General features: G+C 49.6%; 1 protein-coding gene across 1 annotated transcript in view; it reads right to left on the bottom strand.

Annotated features, from left to right (window-relative positions):
- Positions 1 to 772: 772 nt before the first annotated feature.
- The window catches only part of LOC146192595 (uncharacterized), a 115,185-nt gene continuing 90,085 nt past the window's right edge, over positions 773 to 25,872 (bottom strand). Inside the window, exons 7-8 of the mRNA XM_084602495.1 lie at positions 16,775 to 16,949; positions 773 to 5,222 (exon numbers count right to left, since the gene is read on the bottom strand). Coding sequence (XP_084458621.1) covers positions 5,095 to 5,222; positions 16,775 to 16,949 — 303 coding nt within the window. The 3' untranslated portion in view covers positions 773 to 5,094. The remainder of the gene's footprint in view (positions 5,223 to 16,774; positions 16,950 to 25,872) is intronic.

Raw genomic sequence — 25,872 nt, 5'->3', positions numbered from 1 at the left:
TTATTCAATTGCTGTGTACACGGAAGCAAGTTGCGGTGCCATATTCGAAAGCTCGTCGTTTAAATGTGTTGAGTGCTAATAACTTAGTATCTTATGGTGCTTCCTGAAGTCGTAAGCTCAATGAGAAGAGCTATTTCAAAGCGAACGACGCAATACTATTAATATTCGATTCCCATATTAGGTATGTGAAGTTATTAACCCTATAATGCAAACACGGGGGCCAGTTGGTTGATCATTCTGTGGAATACTGCGCTACTTGATATACAGAGACAAATGGAAGACGACACACGAATGAAGCGCAAACTTACAACTATTTATTTTTATCGACAAAACACGTACATATATACAAAAGGCATTCTTGTCAAATCACAAACACATCATTCATGCATGTGATCATGTACGTTATCAGGACTTTATGTGTGGGCTGTCTCTGTATATCAAGTAGCGCAGTATTCCACAGTATTAACCCTAGCTGCGTTCATAAACTCGGGTGAGCGGTATGTTATTGCTGATCAATACGAAGTCACCTAGAAGTACCGACATCTAATCACTGCGACGAAATGGAAAAGCTTGTGTGGATATTCATAACAATTTAAACATGCAGTATATCGTGCTGGTGAACGCTGTCCACACAAAGCTATATATGGAGGAAGCAGGAAGGTGAGGAATAAAGGTAGCAGCGGTGATGTGCTTCCCCTTCCTCTTACTATGTGTAGATACAGTAAATCTTTCGCTCAATTGAGGATGCAACAAACAAGTCAGCAAAAACAAACTGTAAACAGAATTTTATTCCATAGATAAAAAAATAACATTTCATTGTCATGGGTAAACTATGACGAGCATCGCTTTCACTGAGCAGTACATATTAGAGCGAAATGAATTCCTGCCGCATGAGTGACGCCGTCAAAGCCTGCCATAAGATCGTTTTCTCATGAACAGACGATGAAGAAAACGAACCGTATGCATGCAACGACTCCAACCGCCGTCCTTCCGTGTCCCATCCAAGCGCCTTAGCCACTGCTCAATGCCAACTTCTTGCGAACGTGTCCATAATGCCCATTTTAGTGTAACGACGCTGGATAGTGTTAACATAGATAGAAATTAAAAAACACAAAAGGAACAGAAGAAAAAGGTCACAAATAAAAAGCTATGACGGTTCTAATGTAGCCACAAAAAACAAGCCTTCGCATTTCTCCGTTGTAGATTCTGCAGTGCTCGTCAATTTTTTGGCAGTGTAAACTTCCCTGCGCTTTCCTGATCCAGCCACCCCACCAAAAGTTAGTTAAAGGGACCATGTAAAGCCATGTACTAAAGCTATAAAAAACGCGCAAGAACAATCGGTATTCTATCCATTTGCTGCACAATGCAATACGTATCAACGTAGCTTCACTAACACGAAAGATATTGGCGATCAAAAGTGATGCTCCTCTCTCCCCTAAACTGTGTGCGCGCCGGCGAGCAAAACAACTAGTCTTGATGGCGCTCCACCGCGCCCAGTCCGGCCTGCGTCATATGCGAGCGTCCAGTGCGAGGGCGCCGCCAGAAGACCCAGCTGACGTTAACGGGAAGGGGCGGGGCTAGAGGCGCGCTGTAAGGGGCCGCCCTAAACGGCTGCGGGCGGTCGCCAAGGCCAATTTTTAATTAAAAATTGATTGGACGCTATAGATTCCACGTAGAGCTTAATAAATTTGACTTGAATGCTCACAAAGCTGGCCGTTGCGGACCAGTATTCGAATATTATCATACATGCCGCTTCAGTGCTCCTTTAATCTTACCCTTTAAACGTACGAAGGGCAGATTAACGACACTCTTGAAAACTGTTTGTCCTCATATTCGAATGCGACAAATCCTCACAGCAGGCGGTCCACTATTTGAGTCAAATTTGAAGATTTTTCGTGTACCTCATAATTTAGATATAATTTTAAACATTACTCCTGCCTACCGCTCGAAGTAAATTACGGTGGCACCTCACAACTTGTTCTTCCATTCTTCAGCCTGTGGCCCGTAGACAACAACTGAGTGACCTAGGTGCGCCCTGTGGGCAAGCGCGCCCAAATGGCATAAGAGCGAAGGGGCACGGTGGGGCGCGGCCACAACCTTTTTTGTTTGTTTGTTTGTTTTGTTCTCCCCAAGTAGAAATCATAGCAACAAAGCCATGAGAAATGTATTGAAAAATATTCTGTAATGTTGTGACCTCCGACATTTTTGTTTTGTCCTGAAGTACACTTTGCAGTTGCGTAGACTCTTCAGTAGCCTCTTTGTGGTTTGGTTGTGTGGGGATTAACGTCCCAAAGCAACCCAGGCTATGAGACACCCCGTAGTGGAGGACTCCGGAAATTTCGACCACCTGGGGTTGATTAACATGCACTGACATCGCACAGCACACGGGCGCGTAGTTTTTCGCCTCCATCGAAAAGCGGCCGCCGAGGCCGGGATTCGATCCCGCGTCCTTGGGCACAGTAGTAGAGCGCCCTAACCAATGCGCCACCCCCGCGGGGTCTAGCCTCTTTGTGGTCACTACACAAATTTTATTGTCAATATAGTTCGCGGTCATAAACCGCATTAAAATTCTCTTGTCTCTACGGAAAATATTCAGTAGTTTTCTTTTTCTGAATGTCATCAGCGTTCATTAACGGCTAGAGAGGAGGAGGAGCATAATTTTTGCTGCCGATATCTTTAACGGTAGTGAAGCTAGTTTGTAGAAGGACAACTTTTGAACACGGTACTACATCTCGGGAAGAGAGGTCAGGGTGGATGTTGCTTTCTTAAAGTAATAAAAAGTATTTATTTATTTATTTTAATCCACCCAAGAGCAGCCATGCGGCTACAAAGGAAAGCTGTACAGATTTCTCAGAAACTTCGTAGTTAAAGAGAAATTCTTCCTGATCCGGAGATCGAACCGGGCACCACCGTCTTTCCGGGGCAGTCGCTCTACCGACTGAGCTAACCAGGACGGTCAGCAGATCAGATGGTAGGCGAGAGCGAATTGATCTATAACTGCACATGCAGTTAAAGTATATCCGCAGAGCATAGAACTGACGGGACACCGATTGTTCGTGCGAGTTTTTAGTTTGCTTTAATGAATATCTTTTCGTTTCGTTTTTTTTTTTTTTTTTGTCCGTGCAAACGCGGGCCCTGATTCCTCTATCACAATTACAGGAACGTCCTCATAACAGCACACTCACCACACGTCTCAACGTCGTTGCTAGTCGTTGCTGTACTTATCACTCACCGGTATACATTCTGTTACTAACTCAATCACCACTGCATGTGAGTCACTGGCATACAGTGGTAACAAAATGTAAAAGGTCCCACTACCCGTATAAAAAACCCCGCTTCACCAATCAGTGCGAGTTTTCTTGTGTACCCTATGGACGGAGCATCCGATTCTGGTTCCAAGGGCCCCGAGTTCGACGCCCTTTTAGCCGGAAATTTTGTCCTAATGCAAGTCGTTGAGTCATTTACTTTGTGCAACTGTGAACTTCTCAAATCCGCCGGTCCACTTGAGATGTCAAACCTTTTCGAAGAATCCTGATTTTCTTGGCACGCCGCCAGTGCCACCAGGTTCTCCACTAAACGGACTCCTTAATGCTGTCGCATTAAATTTCCAACGCACACCACTATTCACTAAAGCAAGCTGCCTTTCCAAGCTGCCTTTCCAACCATTCGAGGATGAACAATTTAATCGGAACCATGACCTAGCTCGGCATGCTTCTAAACCCTAATGAAGCAAAATCGCAGCTCACAATGCTGCCCTTAATGCTGCGCACATGAGAGTAATTCATGTAGAACACCGTGAAAGGGCAGAGTACCTGCCTTTAAACTACAACCGTTGTTTCTCAAGTTCCAAGACTGATTTATGTTTTCTTTTAGAAATGATTCCCGGATACAAATATTGGTGCATGTGGGTAGCATTATTTTCAGGCTCAGCTGATGCACTTTATGTAAATTGGCGTTGCAGCCAATAGATGACGTTAAATTCTTTAAAATATCGTTGCCGCTAGAAATTGCCAGATTCTACTGAGTGACAGTGGACAGATGAACGTCTACCGTAGAAACTTGAAGAATACGCGGGCGTCAGTGCGTACCGATTTACTCCTTGATGCAGACAAGGTGCCGCGTTCGTCGACACCAGCACTGCTGAGGATGCATCGCGCTTTCACTACAACGTTCAAACGAAGTGATAGAGTGCCGAATGAATGGTGGTCCGTGGGCCTCCGGTGTCGCGAAAGCTAAGATGGGAGTAGTTGCCTGATAGTTTTTTTTTCTATGCCGGCAATGTCATACATCACGATTTCTTCCCTTGTTGGTAGACCGTAGTCAAGAATTGCATATATATGTACTCAATCGTGTACCTGATGTACAGCGCTACTGTCACCGTGACCTTCGGAATGTGAACAATGAAGCCTCCCCGATACTGCGAAGCCACACGCTGCTCTTCAAATCACGATTTCTCACCAAGCACCGCGTAATTGTACTTTCCCATCTGTTTTACTTCCTTGGCTTCTCCTTGTGCAATTTTGCCAGCTTCCACGTGTAAACGGAACCCTAAAAAAAACGGCGGATGGAAAGCATTAGTGCCTTCAGGACTTCATGACAAAAGATCTGGCAGCCCTGTAAAATGAAGCTTTTTCCTAACTGCTTCTACAGTGTTAAAAAGCGTAGGAAGGTGTGCATACAGTGTTCAAAGTAGACTGCTTTGAAGTGGTGGTGCACAAATGTCTTGCTTGTTGAATTCCTTTTATGAATACTCTGTCTCGCACGTGAACGGAGGAAAGTTGTAAAAACATCGCCCGCTTTGAAAGACAGCTCAAGTACTGGTACAGCTTCACAGCAATCAACCGGTCACAACATCACTCGAGACTGCTATTTTGCTCCCATTCGTTGAAGCTGTGACACATGGCCAAGCAAAAATATCCTCTCCAAGCTAAAAGCTGCCCTTATACTTTAAGAAAGAAACGAGGCCTACGAAAAAATTTCAAGCACTATCCGCACTACAAAAGGGCTTATCTGAACGTTCCCCAGCTTCAAAACATGAAAGACTGAAATCGCTGCCACATTAGGCACTCAGTCCTAAACTTCAGGCGGCACATGTCAACGCAGGGCACCAATATTCTGCAGCAGCAGAATGATCTCGTCTGCGCAGATACCCGGGTGACGGACAAAAGGATAGTGGGAGCCATGGTCCAAGCACACCACCTTCAGCCAGCTCCCGGCCGTGCCTGCAGAGAGGTAGAGGAAGGCAGGAGCTTGAGTAAGCTGCAAACATCTTCAAACATTGGCGGATGGAATATCTTGGAATTTTGGGCATCTGTTGAAGAACGGGGTAGGGGGGGGGGGGGGGGACATCGTGCTATAAAAAGTACCCACCCTGTTCCCAATGCCTGGTGAAATCGACCATACCAAAATCTTGAAAAAACGCTAACATTATCTTAGTCCATAACAGTGGACGCTAGGGACTTGAAAAATTACCACTCAGCTTAATGTCCGTTAAGTACAAGGTGCTTACTAAGGTAATCGCTAAAATAATCAGCACAGCCTTAAACGTCAACCAAAATATCAAGCATGTTTTCGGATAGGGTATTATACTATCGATCATATCCATACTATCAACCAGTTGATGCTCGGAATATAACAAGCCCCGATAAATAGCATTCATTGATGGCAAAAAAAGCATTTGACTCAGTCAACACCACCGCAGCCATGCAGGCATTGCGAAATGTGAAAGTATTTGAAGCACAGTAATCGCAGTTCTGCTTAAAGAAGGTAATATGATTCCCATAAGGAAAAATGTTAGGCAAAGAGACACAATCTCGCCAGTACTTTTCATGGCTGGCTAACAAGAAATATTCAAACTTGGAATGGGAGCAGTTGAGGATAAGGGCCGATGGACGAAGTCTCAGTAATCTGCGATTCGTTGATTACATTGCCTTCTTCCTTTCGGTAACCCAGCGGTTGAACAGTAAAAAATGATTTATGACCTAGGCAAGGGTAAGCAGAAAGTCAAGCTTAAAAATTAATGTACACAAGACTAAGGTACTGTTCAACATTCTCGGGAAGGAAATTGCAGGGGAATATGACTTCTTTGGACAGGTAGTACGCATATCCGGACTATAAAAGGGAAATAACGAGAAGAATAAGATTGGGATGGAGCGCATTTGGCAAGCAGCATACAGTTATCACTCAAAAGGAAAGCAAAGTATGTAAGAGTTGCATCTACCCTGTACTCACGTATGGACTGAAACGAGGAGACTAAAGAAAAGGGTTCTACTTAAATTGAGGACAATGAAGAGAGCTATGGAACGAGAAATGGTAAGGGTAACGTTAAGAGATAAGAAGCGTACAGAAATAACTCGAGTTGATGGCATTCTAGTGAAAATCAAGTAGAAATGGGCATAGGCAAGGTATGTAGTGCGAAGAGAGGATAACCGATGGCCGCGAAGAGTAACAAATTGCCTTCCAAGGAAAGGAAAGCGTAGCAGGGGAAGGCAGAACGATTGGTGGGCGGATGAGATTAAGGAGTTCGTGGGGGTCAAGTGCACACAGCTACCACAAGATGGATTAATTGGAGTTGTGGCGCATTTAGCGCCTCGCGCTAAGAGGTGAAGTGTTGTGATGGCGCGTTCAGCGCGCTGTGAAGAAAGACGAACAGACGCGCAGCGGCTGGAATAAATCAGTTTTGCTTGCGGTTCTTGTGGAAGCAACATCTTCTTCCACGCTAGTGACCTGGAACATAGAGAACAACGCTGCATTCCAGGACATATCCCAGGCTACGCCATTCCACATTCCCTTTGCTGGCGCCTACGCCATCCGTCTTCCACTGTTCTGGGTACAACATCCTGACGTATGGCTTTTACAAGCCGAAGCCCGTTTTCGCCTGGATAACATTAGCTCACAGGAATGTTGGTTCGGCCACCTTCAGGCCTCGCTACCTGCCGAGGTCGCGCTAGAGGTCCGCGACATTCTTGCAAGTCCCGCAGCATCGGATCCGTAAGACAAATTGAAAGCAGCCTTTCTAGAACGCACTCTGTCGCTCCGCCGTAAGCGGCTGCAGCAGCTCTTTTCCTTGGCAGAGCTTGGCGACCGACCTCCATCGCAACTTCTTCAGCAAATGCAGGGTCTGCTTGGTGACCGCGCAGCCACTATTGACACTCAGCTTCTTCGGGAGCTGTTCCTGCAACTCCTTGCGCCTACGATGAAGATGTTACTGGCAACGGCAACCGACATGCCCGTTACGAGTAATATCGTGAAGATCGCCGCACTCCAATCCCCCCCCCCCCGCATCTACTGCCACCTAGCACACCAGCATCCGCAGCGTTTCCTCAAGAACTTGCTGAACTGCGCAACGGCATGCGTAATCTACAATACCTCTTTAGTTGGCGTCCTGCGGTGTTCCATGGCAAAGTGTTCCTCCGAGCCCGTCCTCAGCGGTGTTATCAGCAACACCCGCAAAAGCTGCTCCAGTTCCTCCTCACCACCCATCTTTCGTCACGCTGAGGAGTGTCACGATCAGCCGCCTTGTTGGTTTCACCGACATTTTAGCGCTGTTGCGGAGCGTTGCACACGACCCCGTGGATGGCAGGGAAACGCGCCGAGGAATTACTAATGGCGACGAGCGGCTCCCCGTAAAATGATGGTCAGTTTTTCTACGTTACCGACTCTATTAGCCGACTCCGGTCCGGTGGAAACCGGTGCCGAGGTCAGTGTACTCCCTGCTAACGCTGTGGGTCGCACTGTTCCGCTATTGTGTCATCTCCAAGCCGTGAACAGCTCATGCATTCCAATTTACAGGAAACGCTCGCTTCTCGTCAACTTTGGTCTACGCCTGTCATTTCGTTGGATTTTCTTTTTTTTTTGTTGCAGAGGTTAGACATGCCATCATGAACGGATTTCCTCTGGCATTTCTCCCTCCTGGCGGACATGGCGCGCAAAAAGCTCTGCGATTCGACCTCCGGTCTCTCTGTGACTGGCGGACCCTCCTTTTTCTCACCCCTTGCCTTTATCATCCCCATTACCGTCCCTTCACCTTACGAGGATATGCTAAGAGAGTTTCCGTCCTTGACAGCCGTGCCTGACTGGACAAAACCTGCCACGCATGACGTTGTGCATCGCGTTATTACCAGTCGCCATCGAACGCATACCAGGGCTCGTCTCCTAGCTCCTGAAAAGCTACGCATTTCCCGCCAGGAGTTCGAGCACATTCTGGAGATTGGCATTGCTCAGACATCCTCCAGCTGTTGGGCATCTCCTGCACAAGGTTCCAAAGAAATCTGCCGACTGGCGCCCCTGCGGAGACTACCGCGCCCGCGACTTGACTACGCATCCTGACCGTTACCCCTTGCCGAATATCCGAGACTTTTCCAACAATCTATGTGGCTGCGTCATATTATCTAAGCTTGATTTGCAAAACGCCTACCATCAGATTTTGGTTGCTCCTGGCGACGTACAAAGACGGCCATCATCACGCCCTTCGGCCTTTTCGAATTAACAAGAATGCTTTTTGGCCTCCGAAATGCAGCGCAAACCTTGTAAAAGTTCATTGACGTTCTTCGCGGTCTCCCGTTCGTGTTTGCATACACCGATGATGTCCTTGTGGCCAGTTCTCCATCCGAGAACATCGGTCATCTGCTTCTCATCTTCGAACTTGTACCAAACACGGACCGACTTTTAACACCTACAAATGTGTATAAGGCATTAAATTCCTGGCATTCCGCGGCCATCTCGTCGAGGCCAACGGTATCCTACCGCTTTCAGACAAACTCAAAGCAGTCGCGGATTTCCCCCGCCCGGACTCACTTCGGCAGCTCCGGCGTTTCCTTGGCCTCGTCAACTACTACAGGCGTTTCATTCCTGGATGCGCTGCTCTTCTTCATCTACTCAAAAATTTATTTCAGCTGGCCAACCAAAACGCACCCGCTCAAACTTGGACCGACGCTGCCAATGCTGTGTTCCTTGCCGTCAAGAAGCATCTTGCCTCTGCTACCCTTCTCGTTCACCCGGTCCATGATGCACTAACGCGCCTCATGTTCGATGCTTCAGGCTCCGCCGTTGGCGGCGCCCTGCAGCAATATCTTAACGGCAAATAGTGTCCGCTGGGGTTTTATGCGAAGCATATTACTAGAGCTAAGCCTCAGCTCCTCGAGCGCGGCGGTGTCGCCACCACTGACCTTTCATGACCTACCACGTGATGCGTGACGTCACGACAGAGGAGAGACCGGGCTGCATCTCGCGCAGTCGAGCGCGGCGTCGCCACCAAGGAGAACCACGTGATGCGTGACGTCACGACAGAGGAGAGACCGGGCTGCATCTCGCGCCGTCGAGCGCGGCGTCGCTACCAAGGAGTACCACGTGATGCGTGACATCAGAGCAGAGGCGAGATGGGCCATCGGCTCGCGCGGTCGAGCACGGCGTCGCTACCAAGGAGTACCACGTGATGCGTGACGTCAGAGCATAGGAGAGATGGGCAATATGTGGTTTCAGCCTGGTTGGTGTAACGAGACGACTCGACCAGACGAGAAATGCGGATGTGACAATCTACGCGAGACAGCCCCTACAAGCTAAAGTTGTGACGCCTCCGGTGCCGATGGAACGAGGAGAAGCTATCTGTGTGGAGATTTCAGCCTTGGACTTGGTTGTGTCCGGTGTATATATCGCGCCCCAGACGGCCAATGCAGACTCTATAAACATCACGGCAGATGGAATTCCACAACGAACAGACAAAAGGATGTTGATCTGCACGAGAGACTTTAATAAGGACCCAGTGAGGGGCAAAGGATTTCTGCAAGATGTTGAAGAACGATATGGCCTCAACTTGTGTGAACTGCAACCAAAGTCTACAACCCAATGGGGTAACAGTCTAGATTTGGTTTTGTACAGGAATAGTGGGCAACAATACCGAATAAGTGATGTACAAACTAAGAGTCATAGTTTTACGGATCATAAGAGTGTGTTTATTGGTTTGGAGAAAATAAAGGAAGAAGCAGAGTAACACGTGTGTTTGTCTCTATCAGTCGAATCGGTGAGGTACTGGGTAGTGTCAACCATCGAAACCGTGTATAGAGACAAACAATTCCCTTACGAGAGTACCCATCACAAAATCTTTCGATATTGCTTGCCCCACCGTTCGGTAACACTCCATGTTTTCCGGGTCGTATGATATGCCTACTGCAATACCGTTCGTTGAAGTAAGGTGTAGCGTTACGCCGTAATAAATGCTTGAATTATTGTCTCCGTCCAAAATACGATAAAGCTTGTCGTACGTTTCGGAGTCACTATCGAGATGAACCAGGGGTAACTTGTACATTGCAGCCAAGTTGTAAATAGCCGGGTTGTCTGCGTAACACCTCCACCGTTCGTCGGTCATCTTCAGTTTGAACCAATTGTGCATCTGTGTATCGGGTATGTCATTGGTAGCGGTATCGTTTGCAGGCAGTTTCATCTTTCTTCTCATAATTGGCATTCTTATAGCCAGGCACGCGCTCGTATGCACTACCTATAGTTTCCTCGTCTAGGTAACAAAACAAATTGCGTGATTCGGTTTTGAACAGTTTTCGTAAGGACCGCTTTATGGGCTTCGGTGGTGTAATTGAAGGACCACCGTGGCGGTGATATGGCTCGAAGGGTATACATGACGTGACCTCACAACCATGCCTAGTGAAGACGAAACGACCGTTGCTGCATGTCAAGCCAGCTGGACATGGGTAGTTTACGGGGAGGCTTTCCCATATGACCGTGTTGTTGCCGAAAAATTCATAATCGTTGATCCCTTCAGCACGCCGATGTTCTAAGAGCTTTTGGTACGCGTACATATTCGCGCAGTGGCAATCGATCAACGTTGGCCAGGGGTTCGGCATGTTCGTTGTGTGTCGGTAACACAGTTATACTACCGTATTTTCGAGATGAGCCAGTCATGCTATTGCCGAGCTTATCCAAAGAAAACCGTGCATTTCCGAGTTTACCCAGGAAAAACCGTGCATTTCCAAGCCTAGCCACCAATATGCTTCGCATCTGACTAGGCTTAACCTTAGCTAAGCCTCAGCATTTTTCTCTAAGAAACTCTCATCATTAGACCAGCGGTACAGAGTTTACGGCCGTCGCCATGAAACATTTCTGTTTTTGTTTTTTAGAAAGGAGCCCTTTTGTGATCTTCACAGTCCAAGAACTGCTCACGAGCGCTTTCTCGCCATCCAAGAACGCCTACGCACCCAGGGAAATTCAGCATTTGGCTTTCCTAGCTGAATGTTCTAGCGACATACGACACATCACGCGCGCCCATAACATTCCCGCAGGCAGCCTCATCCGTGTATCTGCCTTACAAAACCCCTTATTTCACCTTGCAAGAACTCGTTATCAACAACAGGATGAAGAATTTCAAGCACTGTTCATCACGTTTATCATGCTTGCACCTGCGCCCTGTACATTTTCCTGGAGTTCACCCTGACATCGAGATTATTTGCGACGTGAACCCTGTCACTGGACGCACGCGCCCTTATATTCCTGTGCCTTTATGCCGCGCCCTTTTCAACCATCTTCACTGCCTTTCTCATCCCGGTATTGTGCCTTTCAGCGCCTAGTTGCGGAGCTTTTTATGTGATCTGGCCTTAACGCTGACATTCGCAATTGGGCTTGGTTGTGCGTTGCCTGTCCCGCTACGCTACCACCACCCTGGGAAATTTCCAGCCGCCGGACTCCCGTTGTGTGTTATTCACATCGGTCTCGTAAGACCATTGCCATCACTGCACGGTTACCGTTATATGCTAACCACAATTGACCGTTTTACGCACTGGACGGAAGGCACGCTTATACCAGACATCACCGTGGAACTGGTTTCCTCCGCACTCATTTCCACGTGGATCACCTGTTTCGACGTGCCAGCAGAGATCACACCGACAAAGGCAGCCAGTTGGAATCCGCACTCTTCGCCAGTTTGACTCAACTTCTCGGCATCACCCACCTCAAAACTACATCTTACCATCCCCAGGCCAACGGTTTTACAGTAAGCCGAAGGTTTCCCTCATGGCATACGACCTCCCGAAGCAGTGGGCCACTTTCTTGCCAGTCGTCCTTTTACGAATTCATACAGCCATCAGGAAGACCTCGGATGTTCCTCTCCTCATCTCCTCTATGGCACGTCATTGCGTCTACCAGCCAAAAGCGTGTGCTTCCCTGTCATGAGCGTCGTCTGTTTTCCTGTCATACCTTACGTTGAACGGCTAACTACTCTCCTGTCCCGTATTTCCGCCCCTCCGCCGCGCGCTCGCCAGTACAAGTCGCTCTTTGTCCACCGCTATTTGAAAGACAGCGCGTACGTTTTCGCATGCATGGATTGTGCCCACCATCCACTTCAGGCACCCTATACTTGAGCCCATCTCGTCGTCGCGCAAGGCGACAAAATTTACACGCTGCGCGTCAACGATCGCGACACCACTGTCTCCCTCAACAGCCTAAAGCCTACACATATCGACAACACCGCGCTACCTTCCCCAGCTGCCCTCTCGCTTCTTTTTCCGTTTTTCCCAACAAGGCGCCACCCTGCCCCTTTTCACCAGGACGGAAGACTGTTCACTGGGATTACTCCGTCTCCTGAGGGAAAGGTGCTGTGGTGGCGCGTTTAGCGCCGCGTGGTACGAGGTGAAGTGCTATGGAGGCGTCTTCAGCGTCGCGCGCTGTAAAGAAGAGGAACAGACGCGCAGCGGCTGGAATAAATCAGTTTCGCTAGCGGCTCTTGTAGAAGCAACATCTTTCCCCTCAGAGTGATATAGGAAAGGCGATCGCCCTGCAGCTGGGTATAGCCGGCTGATTATGATTACGAAAGAGAAATCTCACACATAGAGTGAAGTGAGAGTCTCTTCACTCTGGATTTCGTTTTCGTTGTCCATCTGGTAGACATGCACTACGAAGTTATATTTCAGATATGTATACTGAAAAGATATTATAACATGCCACACTTAGATAGCCTGCTCGCCTGTGCACAAGTAATTGCACCCTGTAAATACCAGCATAGCGGATTATAAAACGCAGGCATCATAAATTATTTGCATCATATGGTCACGTAGTGGTGACAAAGCCGTAGACATCAAAAGAGGACACAAGCATGATAGTACTGAAATTACTTCTTTATTCGGCTGACTTGCGCCTGCAAAACAACTAAGCAACTCGGTCCATCGTGGAATTAAGAATGCCGGTTTCACACGTCAGTGCTCGAGTTAGAGGCTACAAAGAAAAATCGAGACACAACCGCAAACGGTGACTAGTACAATCTAGAGCATTGCAGATATATACGCGAGCGGCCGGGATCTTCGAGAAACATCTCAGAATATCTTGCACATCAATGAAACTGATGAAGCTGCGCCTCGCGACACCGAGAATGATCAAACAAAGAACACAAATTTAATACGCATGCCAGATTCGGAGTGATAATGCCGCATGCCAGCGGCTGTCGAATAAAGAAAAAATATAGATTTGAATGGTTTGCGGCAATATACATTCATTCTGCATGCAATAGAGCACAATTTCGATGATAATGATCTCACGGAGTCGATGAAAATTATGTATCGTCCAGAATTTAGCATTTCTAAAACGAACTAAATGCGTATGAAGAAACATCCCTGCAGATTTGTTGACGGTTCACAGGATTTCTTTGCAGCCGCCCAGTGGGAGCTTTCTGTGGCTATATAGCCAAGGCTCCAGGAGCAGCGCTTTTGTCACGATGTTCCCCTATGCAGTTCTGACATATTGGGCCTAAGTTACTGTTTCAGTTTCAGTTCAAACGCTACTCTAAATATGTTTTCAAGCCACCAACGACAAAGAAATGTCTTCCTTAGGAATACTTAAGGCCAATGTGACCGTGAATTCGCGGTTAATGAATGTCACATGCTACGTACGTTGCCGAAAGAAGCGCTCTGCGAAAGCGTCGAGAAACCTGCGGGTAGTCAGCAGAGGCAGCCGACATACGCTTCGGGAGATCGACAAAAGATGTCACAGCCATCCTGTTCACACGAAGTAGTGTAAAGATTTCAAAATGCGCTACGCTAACGTTGTACTCGTTTGTGCTGTAGTAAGATTCCCCATCTCATTATGAAAGTCACCACTGACCCGGCCATACTCAAATACTTTTGCTCGCCTTCTTTTGCTCGTCGTTCCAGCCCATCTAACCTCCAATGCTCTTACCCAACTTCATGACTCTCCTGCAGCAGAACACCCGCCCGCACGTAAGACAGTGTGCGACGATGACTATTCTCGCCTGGTCTTTACGCCTCTATCAGTCGCCATTTGTGAGGTCGTATTGCAGCCACGTTTTCGGAAAACGCACGGGGTTGACTGACACCCCTGCATGCAGTGGGCGCCTTTCGTTCAGTTGTTTTGTTATAGCACCGAGCGAATAGGGCCACCTTGGGTTTCTTGACAGAGATGCGGAGAGATGTTCTCGCCATTGCCCTTAATCCTGGAGCGATGAGGACTGAGGCTCTTTAAGAGCTGATTTTCGCACATTGGATGACAGTCTTACTGTGGCAAATAGCAGCCGCAATGTGTTTTGCTTGTTTTGTATTACCCTCGCTACAGCCGAGCAGTCTCGATTGACTACAGAAAGCTAACTTCGAAAGAAATTGATATCTTGGCGCTAAGAAGGAGAATCGAAAATGTTTCGGAACCAGATTATTACGCCGGCAAACGAACCGCGGATGCGCGTTCTGCAGGAGCTAGCTATAGCTTCGCTCGGAAACACGGAACGCTGTGCGGTGTCGGATAAAATTGTTTGGCACTTCCACTGGCCCGCATTTTATCAAATAGTCATTTTGAGCAATTTATTCAACCTTGATTATATCCTGAAGGATACGTAGAGGTCAATAGAAGTCGCTCGGACTTGTTGCTATTTTATATATTCCAGCCTGCTGTTCTGCTGTCCTGAGTCAACGCAATCTGTGGGGTCTCATAGAACCAGTACGGCTGAGCTGGAGAGGAGGCCAACCTCCTGCCTGTCAATAAAGGCACGTCAGTGGGAACACCCTCCCGTCACGCTGACTCCTGAGACCTGCCGCTGACCAACGGGGGCCCCTTCACAATGGTGCTCGTCAAAGGGCACTGGCGCCTTGCTTGGCGAGCTGCCCTGCGGACGCCATCCCACGCCTAGTGTGTAGTTCACTGATGCATTTAAAGGAGCAACTTTCGACAACCGTGTGTACACATTTAAGGAGGGAGGGATGTCGAAAGCCAGTTTCCTCCCCCATCACTAAGGCTGACCCCAGCACCCCAGCAAGGATCGTGGCAGCACTGGCTGAGAGAGGAGGTAATCACCTCCCCTTGGGGGAAGCGAAAACAGCGAAACAGACAGAGCTTCTGGATCCGGCTGTCAACACGAGCGGTCGTCTCTCGCTACTTCTACCGAAAAATGCCGGGGGATATCTGGCCCGAAGCATTCGGCGCGCACGGGAGGGCCCGTCGTGCACGACCACCCGTATTCTGGTTACCAAAAGCAAAACGGCCGGTAAAAGCAGCACGCCCTCGCCACCTGCCGCGGCAGACGCCGTGGTATGGCTTTTTTTCCGAAACACGTGGCGCGCACGGGAGATGCCAGCCGTCACTACCAGAGCGCGCAAACGTTCACCGCCGAAGCCGCACCTCCATTTTCCAAACCGGTGAATCAGGAAACCTTCTGACGTAGCCTTCTCCTTCCAAGAATACCCTTGTAGACGTTTAATAGAATTTAGTGTTACCGCGGTGTCGTTGCGGTCATTATACATTTGTTCCCTCCACACAACTTCGAAGAACAAATGCAATGGCGACTGATTATGCCAACCAGTATGCTATAACCAGCGTTATGCCCATCGGCTGCGCCTCCGACATTGCACTTTTTTGCACATGACGTCAGCTTGATTCATGATGCTTAACGTCAACTGCGCACGAATCGCGACTGCAGCTTCCTTTCTGAAGTGGTTCATGACCTTTGCCCATGCGCTACTCGTCATCAGGTGACAACGGCCTAGCATCCACAAACGAACAGCCTTACTGAGCGCCTTAATAGCACACTGGCCCACATATTTTCAATGTACGTTTCCGACCACCAAGGTGACTGGGACGACTCTGCATTTCGAAGCATTCGCCTAGAACTCATCACGCCATGCTACAGATGGATAGCCTCCCTTCTATCTGCTTTTCGGCCACTACCTTTTACTACCCTTTGACACGTTGCTACCTCTAGACGACGCCTCTTCCAGTTACGCTTCTGATTACATCGCCCGCGCTGATTCCACCCTCCAAAATGCCAGAGACCGGTTTATCGCGTTTCAGCGCTCTCCCAAGCGCCGCTACGACCCTCACCAGCCTGACGGCCACTAGCCCCCTGGCTCCCTCGTACTTATATGGCGACTCCTGCCTTGCTACGTGGGCCCTGCATCGACGTGGCGTACGAGATCACGCCTCTGCATTCCTCAAGTACCCTTCCACAACCACTCACCCAGAGGCCGTGTATGTCGCCCGCCTGAAACCGTATAATTCGTGTTCCCCTTATAAGTACGCACCGCAGGAGGAGGGGGGAGGGGGGGGGGGGGTATTTTTATGGTATACAGTATCGACACGACGAAGACGTGCTAGTATGGTGAACAACTACAATGCCGAAACTAGTCTGGGTTGGTTCCAGCTATGTGCCCCTGCTGGTAAACTGATACATTTACCTTCGCGCACTTCACCGTAACAATATCAATGCTTCCATAGTTGCAAGAACTGCATATGCAACTCAGGTCATGCAAGAAGTGAGGCATAGGCACCAGCAACTGACCGGGAGTCACAAGGCGGCTGTCACGGTCGTAGTGCCACAGGTCTCCGGTGGATGCCCCAAGCACACTGCACACGGCCATCAACGATTCGAATGGCAAGAGCCGGTCATTCTTGCTGATCACCACTAAGGTAGGAAGGCGCCTGCGAGCCACCGCCTCTAGGAGCTTTTCCCCTCCCTGCAGAGGAGCAAAAAGGAAAAGGGCGCCGTAAGCTTCATTCACTCACAATCATTGCACCTAAGCTCTCATAGTTCTGCCCCAAGGACAATTCAAGAGAGTGCAGTGTAAACAGTGCATGAAGGGGCAGTTAGTACTAATGCCGCATCCGCTTCACCTTACCCGCATTACAAGAATTACCATAAGGCCAATGCAACCACCAGGCTTCACACGGGCACAACTGAGATACACTAATATTGTCACGGGTTCTTTCGCTACCCGGATGGCAGTCCAGAAGGACAGAGTCAAAGAACAACGCAGGATTGAGGCGCAGGAGGCAGAGAACAAGCGCTTGGCCAGGCAAAGCAGCGGCGGCCCAGAACCACACGCACTCCGCACGATGTTCGTCTTCTTCCCCTTCACAAGTGACACGGTTTCACGGGTGACACTACTCCTCCCTCTGAAAGGCGCATCGTTCCAATGCGCACTGCGGCGTAACTGAAATGTTAAAGCGAGCAGTGCAGAGTCAGAATATCGTGGTCCTAGCGTTCACAGTAAGGTTTGAGGTGAACCACATGCCCCTCTTCAGAATTAGGGAGCCGACGAGATGTGCTCGAAACAATCGGAAGCACCTCGTCCTTCACGTCGCTTACACCGCGAACGACCTCGTATGGGCCAAAACAACGTTTTAGGAGCTTCTCGCTGAGACCTCGACGGCGAACGGGATTCCACACCCACACTTTATCGCCAGGTTCGAAATGAACTTCACGATGCCGGAGGTTGTACCTGCGTGCATCGACGCGCTGGCGCTCAGCCAACTGTCGGGTTTCTTCAGCGAGCTGGGTTACCACTTGGACATCGTCGTAAGAGTAGGCCTCCGGCTCATGGGGAAGCATGGTTTCAAGCATGGTAATCACCCTTCGGCCATGCCTCAGGCGGAACGGTGAAAACCCGGTTGTTTCCTGAATTATAGCTTATAGCTATGAGCTATAAGCGAGAGGGACCGTTCCAAATGGTGTTTTGAAACAAAAGACCGAATGACCAGTTACGAGGAAGTGACTAAATTTTACCGCTAGCTCGACGGACAATGCCGCCGCCACACCCGGCACTTAGTCGCGAGGAGGCGGTCAACCTAAGGCAAATGCAAACCGGGTCACTCCTAGCCCCGGCAGTGCTACACGTCCTCCACCCAGACATCTACACGAGGGATATGTGCAGTGTATGTCAAGTGGGTGCGGCGGACCAATGGCACATCATGTGGGACTGTGCCAGGTTCCCGACCGAAGCTGCATCCACGACATTCAACTATGGGCCGTCCAGCAGGACCGGGGTGCGCTCGAAAAGCACATGCCTCACAACCCACCACAAATGGGCCAAATGAGGTAGTGCAGAATAGGTCTTAACCCCGGGTAGACGCTTGGCCAGCGTCACGACGCTTCAACCCGTAGTTTGCCGGCTCCCTAATAAAGTACATCCATACATACATAAGTGAAAGCGAAAGTTACGTAGGAAAGAATGTCGTCCCATATACGTAGCTCGACGTCCACATACACAGATATCATGTCGGCCATTGTCTCATTAAGGCGCTCAGTGAGCCCGTTCGTTTGAGTGTGGTATGCAGTAGTTATGCGGTGGTGCGTGTTGCTTAAACGCAAAATCTCTGCCATTAGCTGGGACACGAGCGCAGCACCGCGATCAGTGATCAAGATTTCGGGAGCACCGTGACGGAGGACGATGGACTCGACGAAACACTTCGCTGCAGCAGCCGCTGTCACCGAAGGCGAAGCTCGCGATTCAGCATACCGCGTGAGGTAATCCGTGACAACAACAATCCAGCGGTGCCCCGAATTGGACTTAGGGAAAGGTCCGAGCAGGTCCATGCCTACCTGCTGGAACGGAGTCATGGGCAGCGGGATGGAGTGAAGATGTCTTGGAGGTTGCACGGGCGGAGTCTTACTTCTTTGACATTCGCGGCAGGTCCTGGTATAGTAACGAACACTCTTAGCAAGTTGAGGCCAGTAATCCTTAGAACGAATTCGTGCGAATGTTCGGCTGCATCCCAAAAGTCCGGATGCTGGGTCGTCATAACAGGCGTCCATAATTTCGTTACGTAGGTCAGCCGTAACAACCAGTAGCCAAGTCCTCGCACTCGTTGCGAAGTTATTTTTGTATAGCACATTGTTGAGAAGGCATAATGCGGGTAGAATGCGCACGAAGACGCGTGGAATGGTGCCTTCTTGACCTTCCAGATGGGCGATCACTTGCCAAAGTTCAGTGTCTTGTCGCTGCCGCGCTGTCATATCGACCATGCTTATGGCTCCTAAAAACGCTTCTTCATACTCGTCGTCTTGACCGTCAGATGCTGATTGTATAGGGGTTCTCGAGAGGCAGTCGGCATAAAGTGCCCGAGTACAGAGGTCTGTGAGCGTTGCTTAAGGCGGTCGAATGCATGCTGCTGTTCTTCCGACCACTGGAAGGCGGCGTTCTCCTTCGTGAGATGAGTACGTGGTGCAGCGACACTAGACATATTGGGACCAAAGCGCCTATAGTAAGCGCAAAGGCCTAGAAACCTCCGCACGGCGTTCTTGTCCGATGGTGTGGGGAAGGAGGCGACGGCGGCTGTTTTATCGGGATCTGGACGGACATCTGCGCTACTAAGAAAATTTAGTTCATCGTAATCAAACTTGCACTTTGTTGCCTTCAAAGCGAGGCCTGCGCTTCTTATAGCTTGTATAAATGCTTTCAGGCGAAGATGATCGCAGAACGCGCTTGAGAAGATTTTAACATCGTCAAGGTAGACCAGGCAAGTTTGCCACTCCAATCCGGCCAAAACGGTGTGCATAAAGCGCTGAACGGTTGCTGGGGCGATACAGAGGCCGAACGGCATTACGTTAAACTCATACAGACCATCCGGAGTGATAAAATCGGTCTTCTCTCGGTCGCGCTTCCATCAACTTCGATTTGCTAGTACCCACTTTTCAGATCGATGAATGAAAAGTAACGGACATGCCGTAGATGATCAAGTGCGCCATCAATGCGAGTAAGAGGATAAACATCCTGCTTGGTGACGTTGTTGAGGCGGCAATAGTCAACACAGAATCGACGAGTGCCATCCTTTTTCTCTACTAGTACCACTGGAGCTACCCATGGGCTGTGCGAGGGTTCGATTATATCGTTGGTCAGCATTTCTTGCACTTGGTTCTGAATAACTTCGCGTTCTTTGAAAGAAACTCGGTAAGGCGACTGACGAACAGGGTGAGCAGCGTCATCGGTAATTATTCTATGTTTGCAATGGCGGTCTGGTGAACTGCGGATGACGTGGAGAAGCAGTCTTGGAATTCCGCAAGCAGCGCTATCAATTTGGCTTTCTCGCTCACAGAGAGATTTGGTGCAATGCTTACACCCAAAGGTGCACCGTTCTGCTGCGAAGAGAAGGGAGAGAAGGCACCTTTGGACAGGGCAACAACTTGAATAGCAAGATCAAAAACCAGCGCGGCTACTTGGGACAAACAGAGAGGAGAATAACGGACAAGCGCTGACTAACAACTGAAGTTTATTCGAAAAAGGCACAGGTAATGTACACTTTTTTCTCAAGAACCAGGACGCATGCGCTCCCAAAAAAAGCATCAGTCTAATCATGGGAATCCAAATATACAATCTCAGTATCATGCAGGGGATAGTTGCGTGAGCACGCCATCGGTGCTTCTGCATGACACTGAGATTGTATATTTGGATTCCCATGATTAGACTGATGCTTGTTTGGGAGCGCATGCGTCCTGGTTCTTGAGAAAAAAGTGTATATTACCTGTGCCTTTTTCGAATAAACTTCAGTTGTTAGTCAGCGCTTGTCGGTTATTCTCCTCTCTGTTTGTCCCAAGTAGCCGCGCTGTTTTTTGATCTTGCAATGCACCAACTAGCTCAGATTTCCGTTCTTCTGCAACTTGAATAGGGGCGGTTGTGCTCTCAATGGTACCAAGCGCCTTGCCTTTCGTAAGATGCTGTGGAGTGCCGCGACATTCGGTGACACGGACGTGTGCGCAGCCAGTATCCAGCTGCGCGAGACCTCGAGCAACGCCAAGACCCTGTTCAAGAAGCAGCTGAGCACTTACTTCCAGAACTTCGCCAGAAGCAACATGGTCGGAAGTGACAGGGAGAAACACGCTAGACTGAGGCGGTAAGGTCACGTGATCCGTTAAGACGCGTGCCGTGCAAACTTGGGGCCTTTGCGCCGAGGTATATCGAGGTTGACGAAGCGTGAGACGGCGGTCGGCAAAGTCGATTACAGCGCCACAATCACTCAAGAAATTCATGCCGAGAATAATGTCTCTGGAACATTTCAATAATGCAACGAAGGCGACCGGGCACCTCAGGCCGTTAATTTCAATACGAGCAGTGCATCTGCCGATTGGTCTCACGAAGTGGCCTCCAGCGGTTCTGATATCGGGGCCATTCCACTGCGTCGTTACCTTGCGAAGTCGGTGGCATAGCTCCCCACTTATAACGGAATAGCCTGCACCGGTGTCGACGAGTGCTGTCGAGTCGTAGCCATCGATCACAACATCAAGGTTATTGTACACTGTGCCGGGACGGTCGTCGGAAGCTCTGTCAGGACGTTCGTTCTGAAGTTCGTCGGAAAGCTCGTCGGGAAGTTCGGTGGGAAGTTCGGCGGGAATTTCGGCGCGAAGTTTGTCGGGAAGGTCGCCAGAAAGGTCGCCGGGTTGGTCGTCGGTTCGCGTGGGGGAGCTGGGCGAGGCACGTGGAGGCTCTTTAACAGGAACGGATTCGGCAACGCCACCTCCAGACGTCGCCGGGCTTAGGTTTCCCGACGAGGGGACAGACATTCCCGCCGATTGCTGCGAAGGGGAAAATCGTACCGGCGGGGCGGTGGCAAACGAAGGTCGCGACGTGAAGACCGGTCGGGTGGTGGTGAACGGAGCAAATATTCCGCGATGTCACGGGGTTGCTCGTCGAACTCCGGGCGGGCAGCGTTCCGCTGGAAGCCGCGAAGACCGAGCTCGCGGTAAGGGCAGCGACGGTAGACGTAGCCTGCTTCTCCACAGTGGAAGCATAGTGGGCGTTGGTCGGTTGTCCTCCACGCGACCGCCTTGCTCATCCAGTGCTGCTGCGGACGAAGATCGTACGCAGGGATACGGGGTTGTGTAGGCAAGTGCTGACGGCAAACAGGCGGCGGTGTTGGCTGCTATGTCTCGACGCGTATGTCTCGACGGGCTGAATAGATGAAACAACGGAGCGCTGTGGATAAAGGGCACGTTATATTCTTCGCGGACAGCGTCCATGAGGGCGCAGTATGCCGTACCATCAGCAGGTGGAAGCAGCTGCCGTATCTCCTCTCGTACAACTTCGCAGATGATCTCGCGCAGATTTGCGGTGTCGAGGGAATCGACCGGAAAGCGAGCAGCTGAAACGTTCGAAATGCTGTGACCTCCAGCAAGGGCGGTGTCGCCAGCAAGGCGACGATAATGGTCCGCTTGCGAAAGCAAGGCTAGCTCGATGTTAGTTGCCTCTGTTACAAATTGTACCACTGTAGTCGGCGGATCTCGAATAAGCCCGCCGAAAATGTCACTCTTGGCGCCTCGCATGAGTTCGCGCACCTTTTTTTCTTCGGTGACACGAGGGTCGGCCCGGGAGCTAAGTTAAAAGACGTCTTGAACAGAACTTGTCCCTGTTTCTTCAGGTAGTTGTACTCTTGTTTGCAGAAGGCCTTCTGCTCACTGTCGCCGATATTGATTGGCGAACGTCCTTCGCAGCTCTTCCTTACAGAAGTCCCAGGATTTAAGAGAGGCCTCGTGGTTTTCAGACCAGTGCCGAATAGTACTGTAAAGGCAAAATACAAGTTGGGAGATTGAGTTAGTTTACTGCTCTTGTGTCCCTGGTTAAGCTAATACGTGAAACTCTATTTCTTCTTGTGATGCGATAAGATTGTTGCTCGTTTTACACAATGTTTTTAAAAAAATATCTGTAGAGAGTTCTCTGCGTTCCAGCCATTTTGGCAGGCCACACATTTGTACTGTTCCAGCCAGTCCTCTACATCTTCAGAGGCATCGCCATGGAACGTGGAAGCTGTACGAGACGTCATCGGTAGATATACCACGGACGGTGCGAGAAACGAGTCCGTCTGCTGACACTGGGTCGTGGTACTCTGGGCCACCTATGGAGCTGAAATATGGAGGCTACCCAAGAGGGTTCTACTTAGGCTGAGGGCTATGGAACGAAATATGGTAGGGGTAACATTAAGAGGTAGCAAGCGTACAGATTGGGTCAGAGAAATAACTCAAGTTACTGGCATTCTCGTGGAAATCAAGAAGAAATGGGCATGGGCAGGACATGTAGTGCGAAGAGAGGGTAACCGATGGTCGCTTAGGGTAACAAACTGGATTCCAAGGGAAGGAAAGCATAGCAGGGGGCGGTAGAAAGTTAGGTGGGCGGATGAGGTTAAGAAGTTCGCAATGATCAAGTGGATTCAGCTAGCACAGAACCGGGTTAATTGGAGAAATATGAGAGGCCTTCGCCCTGCAGTGGGTATAGTCAGGCTGATGATGATGATGATGACTCTGGGCCGTTGTAGGTCGTGGAGAACCGGATTTCGGCCACAGACCAAACTGAGGAGCAAGCCCCGAGATCACGTATCTCGGCCTTCTCGTCGTAGGGGTGGTGGCTGAGACTTGGGGGCGGACTCAGAGTAGCGGGCGTTGCGGCGCTGTGCTGCATTTTCCCCGCTTCTCCACCAAGACATCACGGGTTGTTTCACTACCCAGATGGCAGTCCAGAAGGACAGGGTCAAAGGACGGCGCAGGAGGCAGAGAATAGGCGCTTGACCAGGCAAGACAGCGGCGGCCCAGAACCACGCGCACTCGGCACGATCTTCGTCTTCTTCCTCTTCACAACTGACACAGTTTCACAGGTGACACTATAGTTTCAAATCGCTAGTACACTATGCTATATCTAGGAACCATTTTAGAACCGCCCAATTAAAACTGCTATTTCTAGTACCCTTCATTTGCTGGTGGTGGCGGTGAAAAACTCTATGCAATGCTGGGAACGTTAAGTGATTACATCCTAATGACGGGTCGGCTCTTGGCTGCGTGTTGAGGCCGGAAGCTGGTGCTTCCCAGCGACACCCAATGTTGTGCGCTATGTATAGCAGGCCCATAGGTATATCTCACAGATATCTTAGTGTACATTTCACTGCTAACCTGACTTGGTTCAATAGTGTTGCATAAATAACTATTCTAACCACTTTTGGCCTACCAGCAATCTACCTGTCCCCTTCATAACTTAATTTACTTTACCGCAGCACCTGTTCGTGATTTTAGTGTGCAGCACTGTAAGCCCAATCGCAGATTTCGCCGATGTCTGTCTGAAGCCGCTCTCTCTGCACCTCTCCGTAAACCTGGAGTGCGATAAAGAACGTGGCCACTCATGCATCAAGTGGTTTATGTAATAAGGGGGCGGAGCGGCCTCACAGCTGCTACCAATGATACACCAGCGAGTATACAGTTACAGCTGTCAGTAGACAGCCTTTTACAAGCGCGTGTTACTTTGGACTGAGCGATCGCGTGTTGCTCGCGCGCCCTCACCTCAAATTCTGCCGGTCTCCTTCCGCATCAGTCACCCCTCAGCCTTCAAGCCGCGCCGCTAGCCGCAATTCGAATTGTAATCATCGCCCTTCTTTATCGATGTGTCGCCTTCAGGCACGCTCAAAAACAAAACATGACAAAGAGCAAAAATTCATAGAAAATAAAGCAAGGGTAAGCAGTGCTATCTCATCTACTTCGTAGTTGATTAACTATGCAAACCGGCAATACCTTTTCCTAAAAGAACCTCACCGACTTTCAGCATGTGCGAAGGAACACACCTCCTCCCCTTAAGCACGCACGCACACACAGAATTACCACACGGCACAATCAGTGGTCACAGTCAATCAGTCAGTGTTGCGTGTGAACAGAGCCTTCCTTCTCTTAGTTTTATTCATTTATCAGGACATGTGTGTGTTTGCTTTCAGCAATTATCAGTGTCCATATATCACCTGTTGTCATAACACGAAGACCAGAAGGAATCACAAAATCAACCCGCTGCGGTGGCTCAGTGGCTACGACGTTAGGCTACTCAACAAAAGTACCCAGGTTAGCACTTGTCTGCGGCGGCTGTGTTTGGATGGAGGCCAAACGCCGTGTGCTGTGCGATATTAGCGCACGTTAAGGAACACCAGGTGGTCGAAATTTGCGAAGCCCTGTCCACGGTGTCCCACCTACCTTCAGTCGCTTTGAGACAATAAACCCCAAAGGCTATGAACCATGAACCGTCCCCAAAAACAGTCACAGAAAAGAGTGATACGAAAAACGCTCCATCGCAAACTGCCGTTCAGCCAGCTGGATAACTGAACCACGTCTTGTATTCAAAGCCCTTAGTTTGCAATTTTGCTTCAAGCATCTGTGCGGGCATCTGGCCCCATGCGCCACAGTCAAAGCGGCCGGGCTGGTGGTGGCTCTTTGCTGTCGACTGCCATAAGCTTGGCTCTTGGTCCTCCATCAACAAACCCTCCGAGCTTTCCACGGGGCACAACAACGGCCGCGCTGTCCATAAACATTGGAAGGACCCAATCGATGTAGTGAGGGCGAATGACAAAGGGAATTTTTACCAGATCCCTTCGAATATCAGAATATTCTTGACATTCATATGCAATATGGACAGCGGTGGCTGCGCTTCGACAGCCAAGGCACATCCCTTCGTTGGGGTCGTCGAATAACTGCTGTCTTAAAGAAGGGGTAATGCAGTGTTGGTAGTGGCCGGATGACCCAACATCTGCTTGGCCCTCGATAGTTCCTCCGGCATAGGGGGAAATAGCGTGCCTGTTCCTCGACGCGTTCTTCACTTCCATTACGAAGATACTCAACGGCTTTGTGGTATCATTTCCTGGTGATTT

This window comes from Amblyomma maculatum, chromosome 4 (assembly GCF_055883805.1).
Source record: "Amblyomma maculatum isolate TAMU_Amacu chromosome 4, ASM5588380v1, whole genome shotgun sequence".
Classification (NCBI taxonomy): domain Eukaryota; kingdom Metazoa; phylum Arthropoda; class Arachnida; order Ixodida; family Ixodidae; genus Amblyomma; species Amblyomma maculatum.
This window is presented reverse-complemented; position numbering and strand designations above follow the sequence as displayed.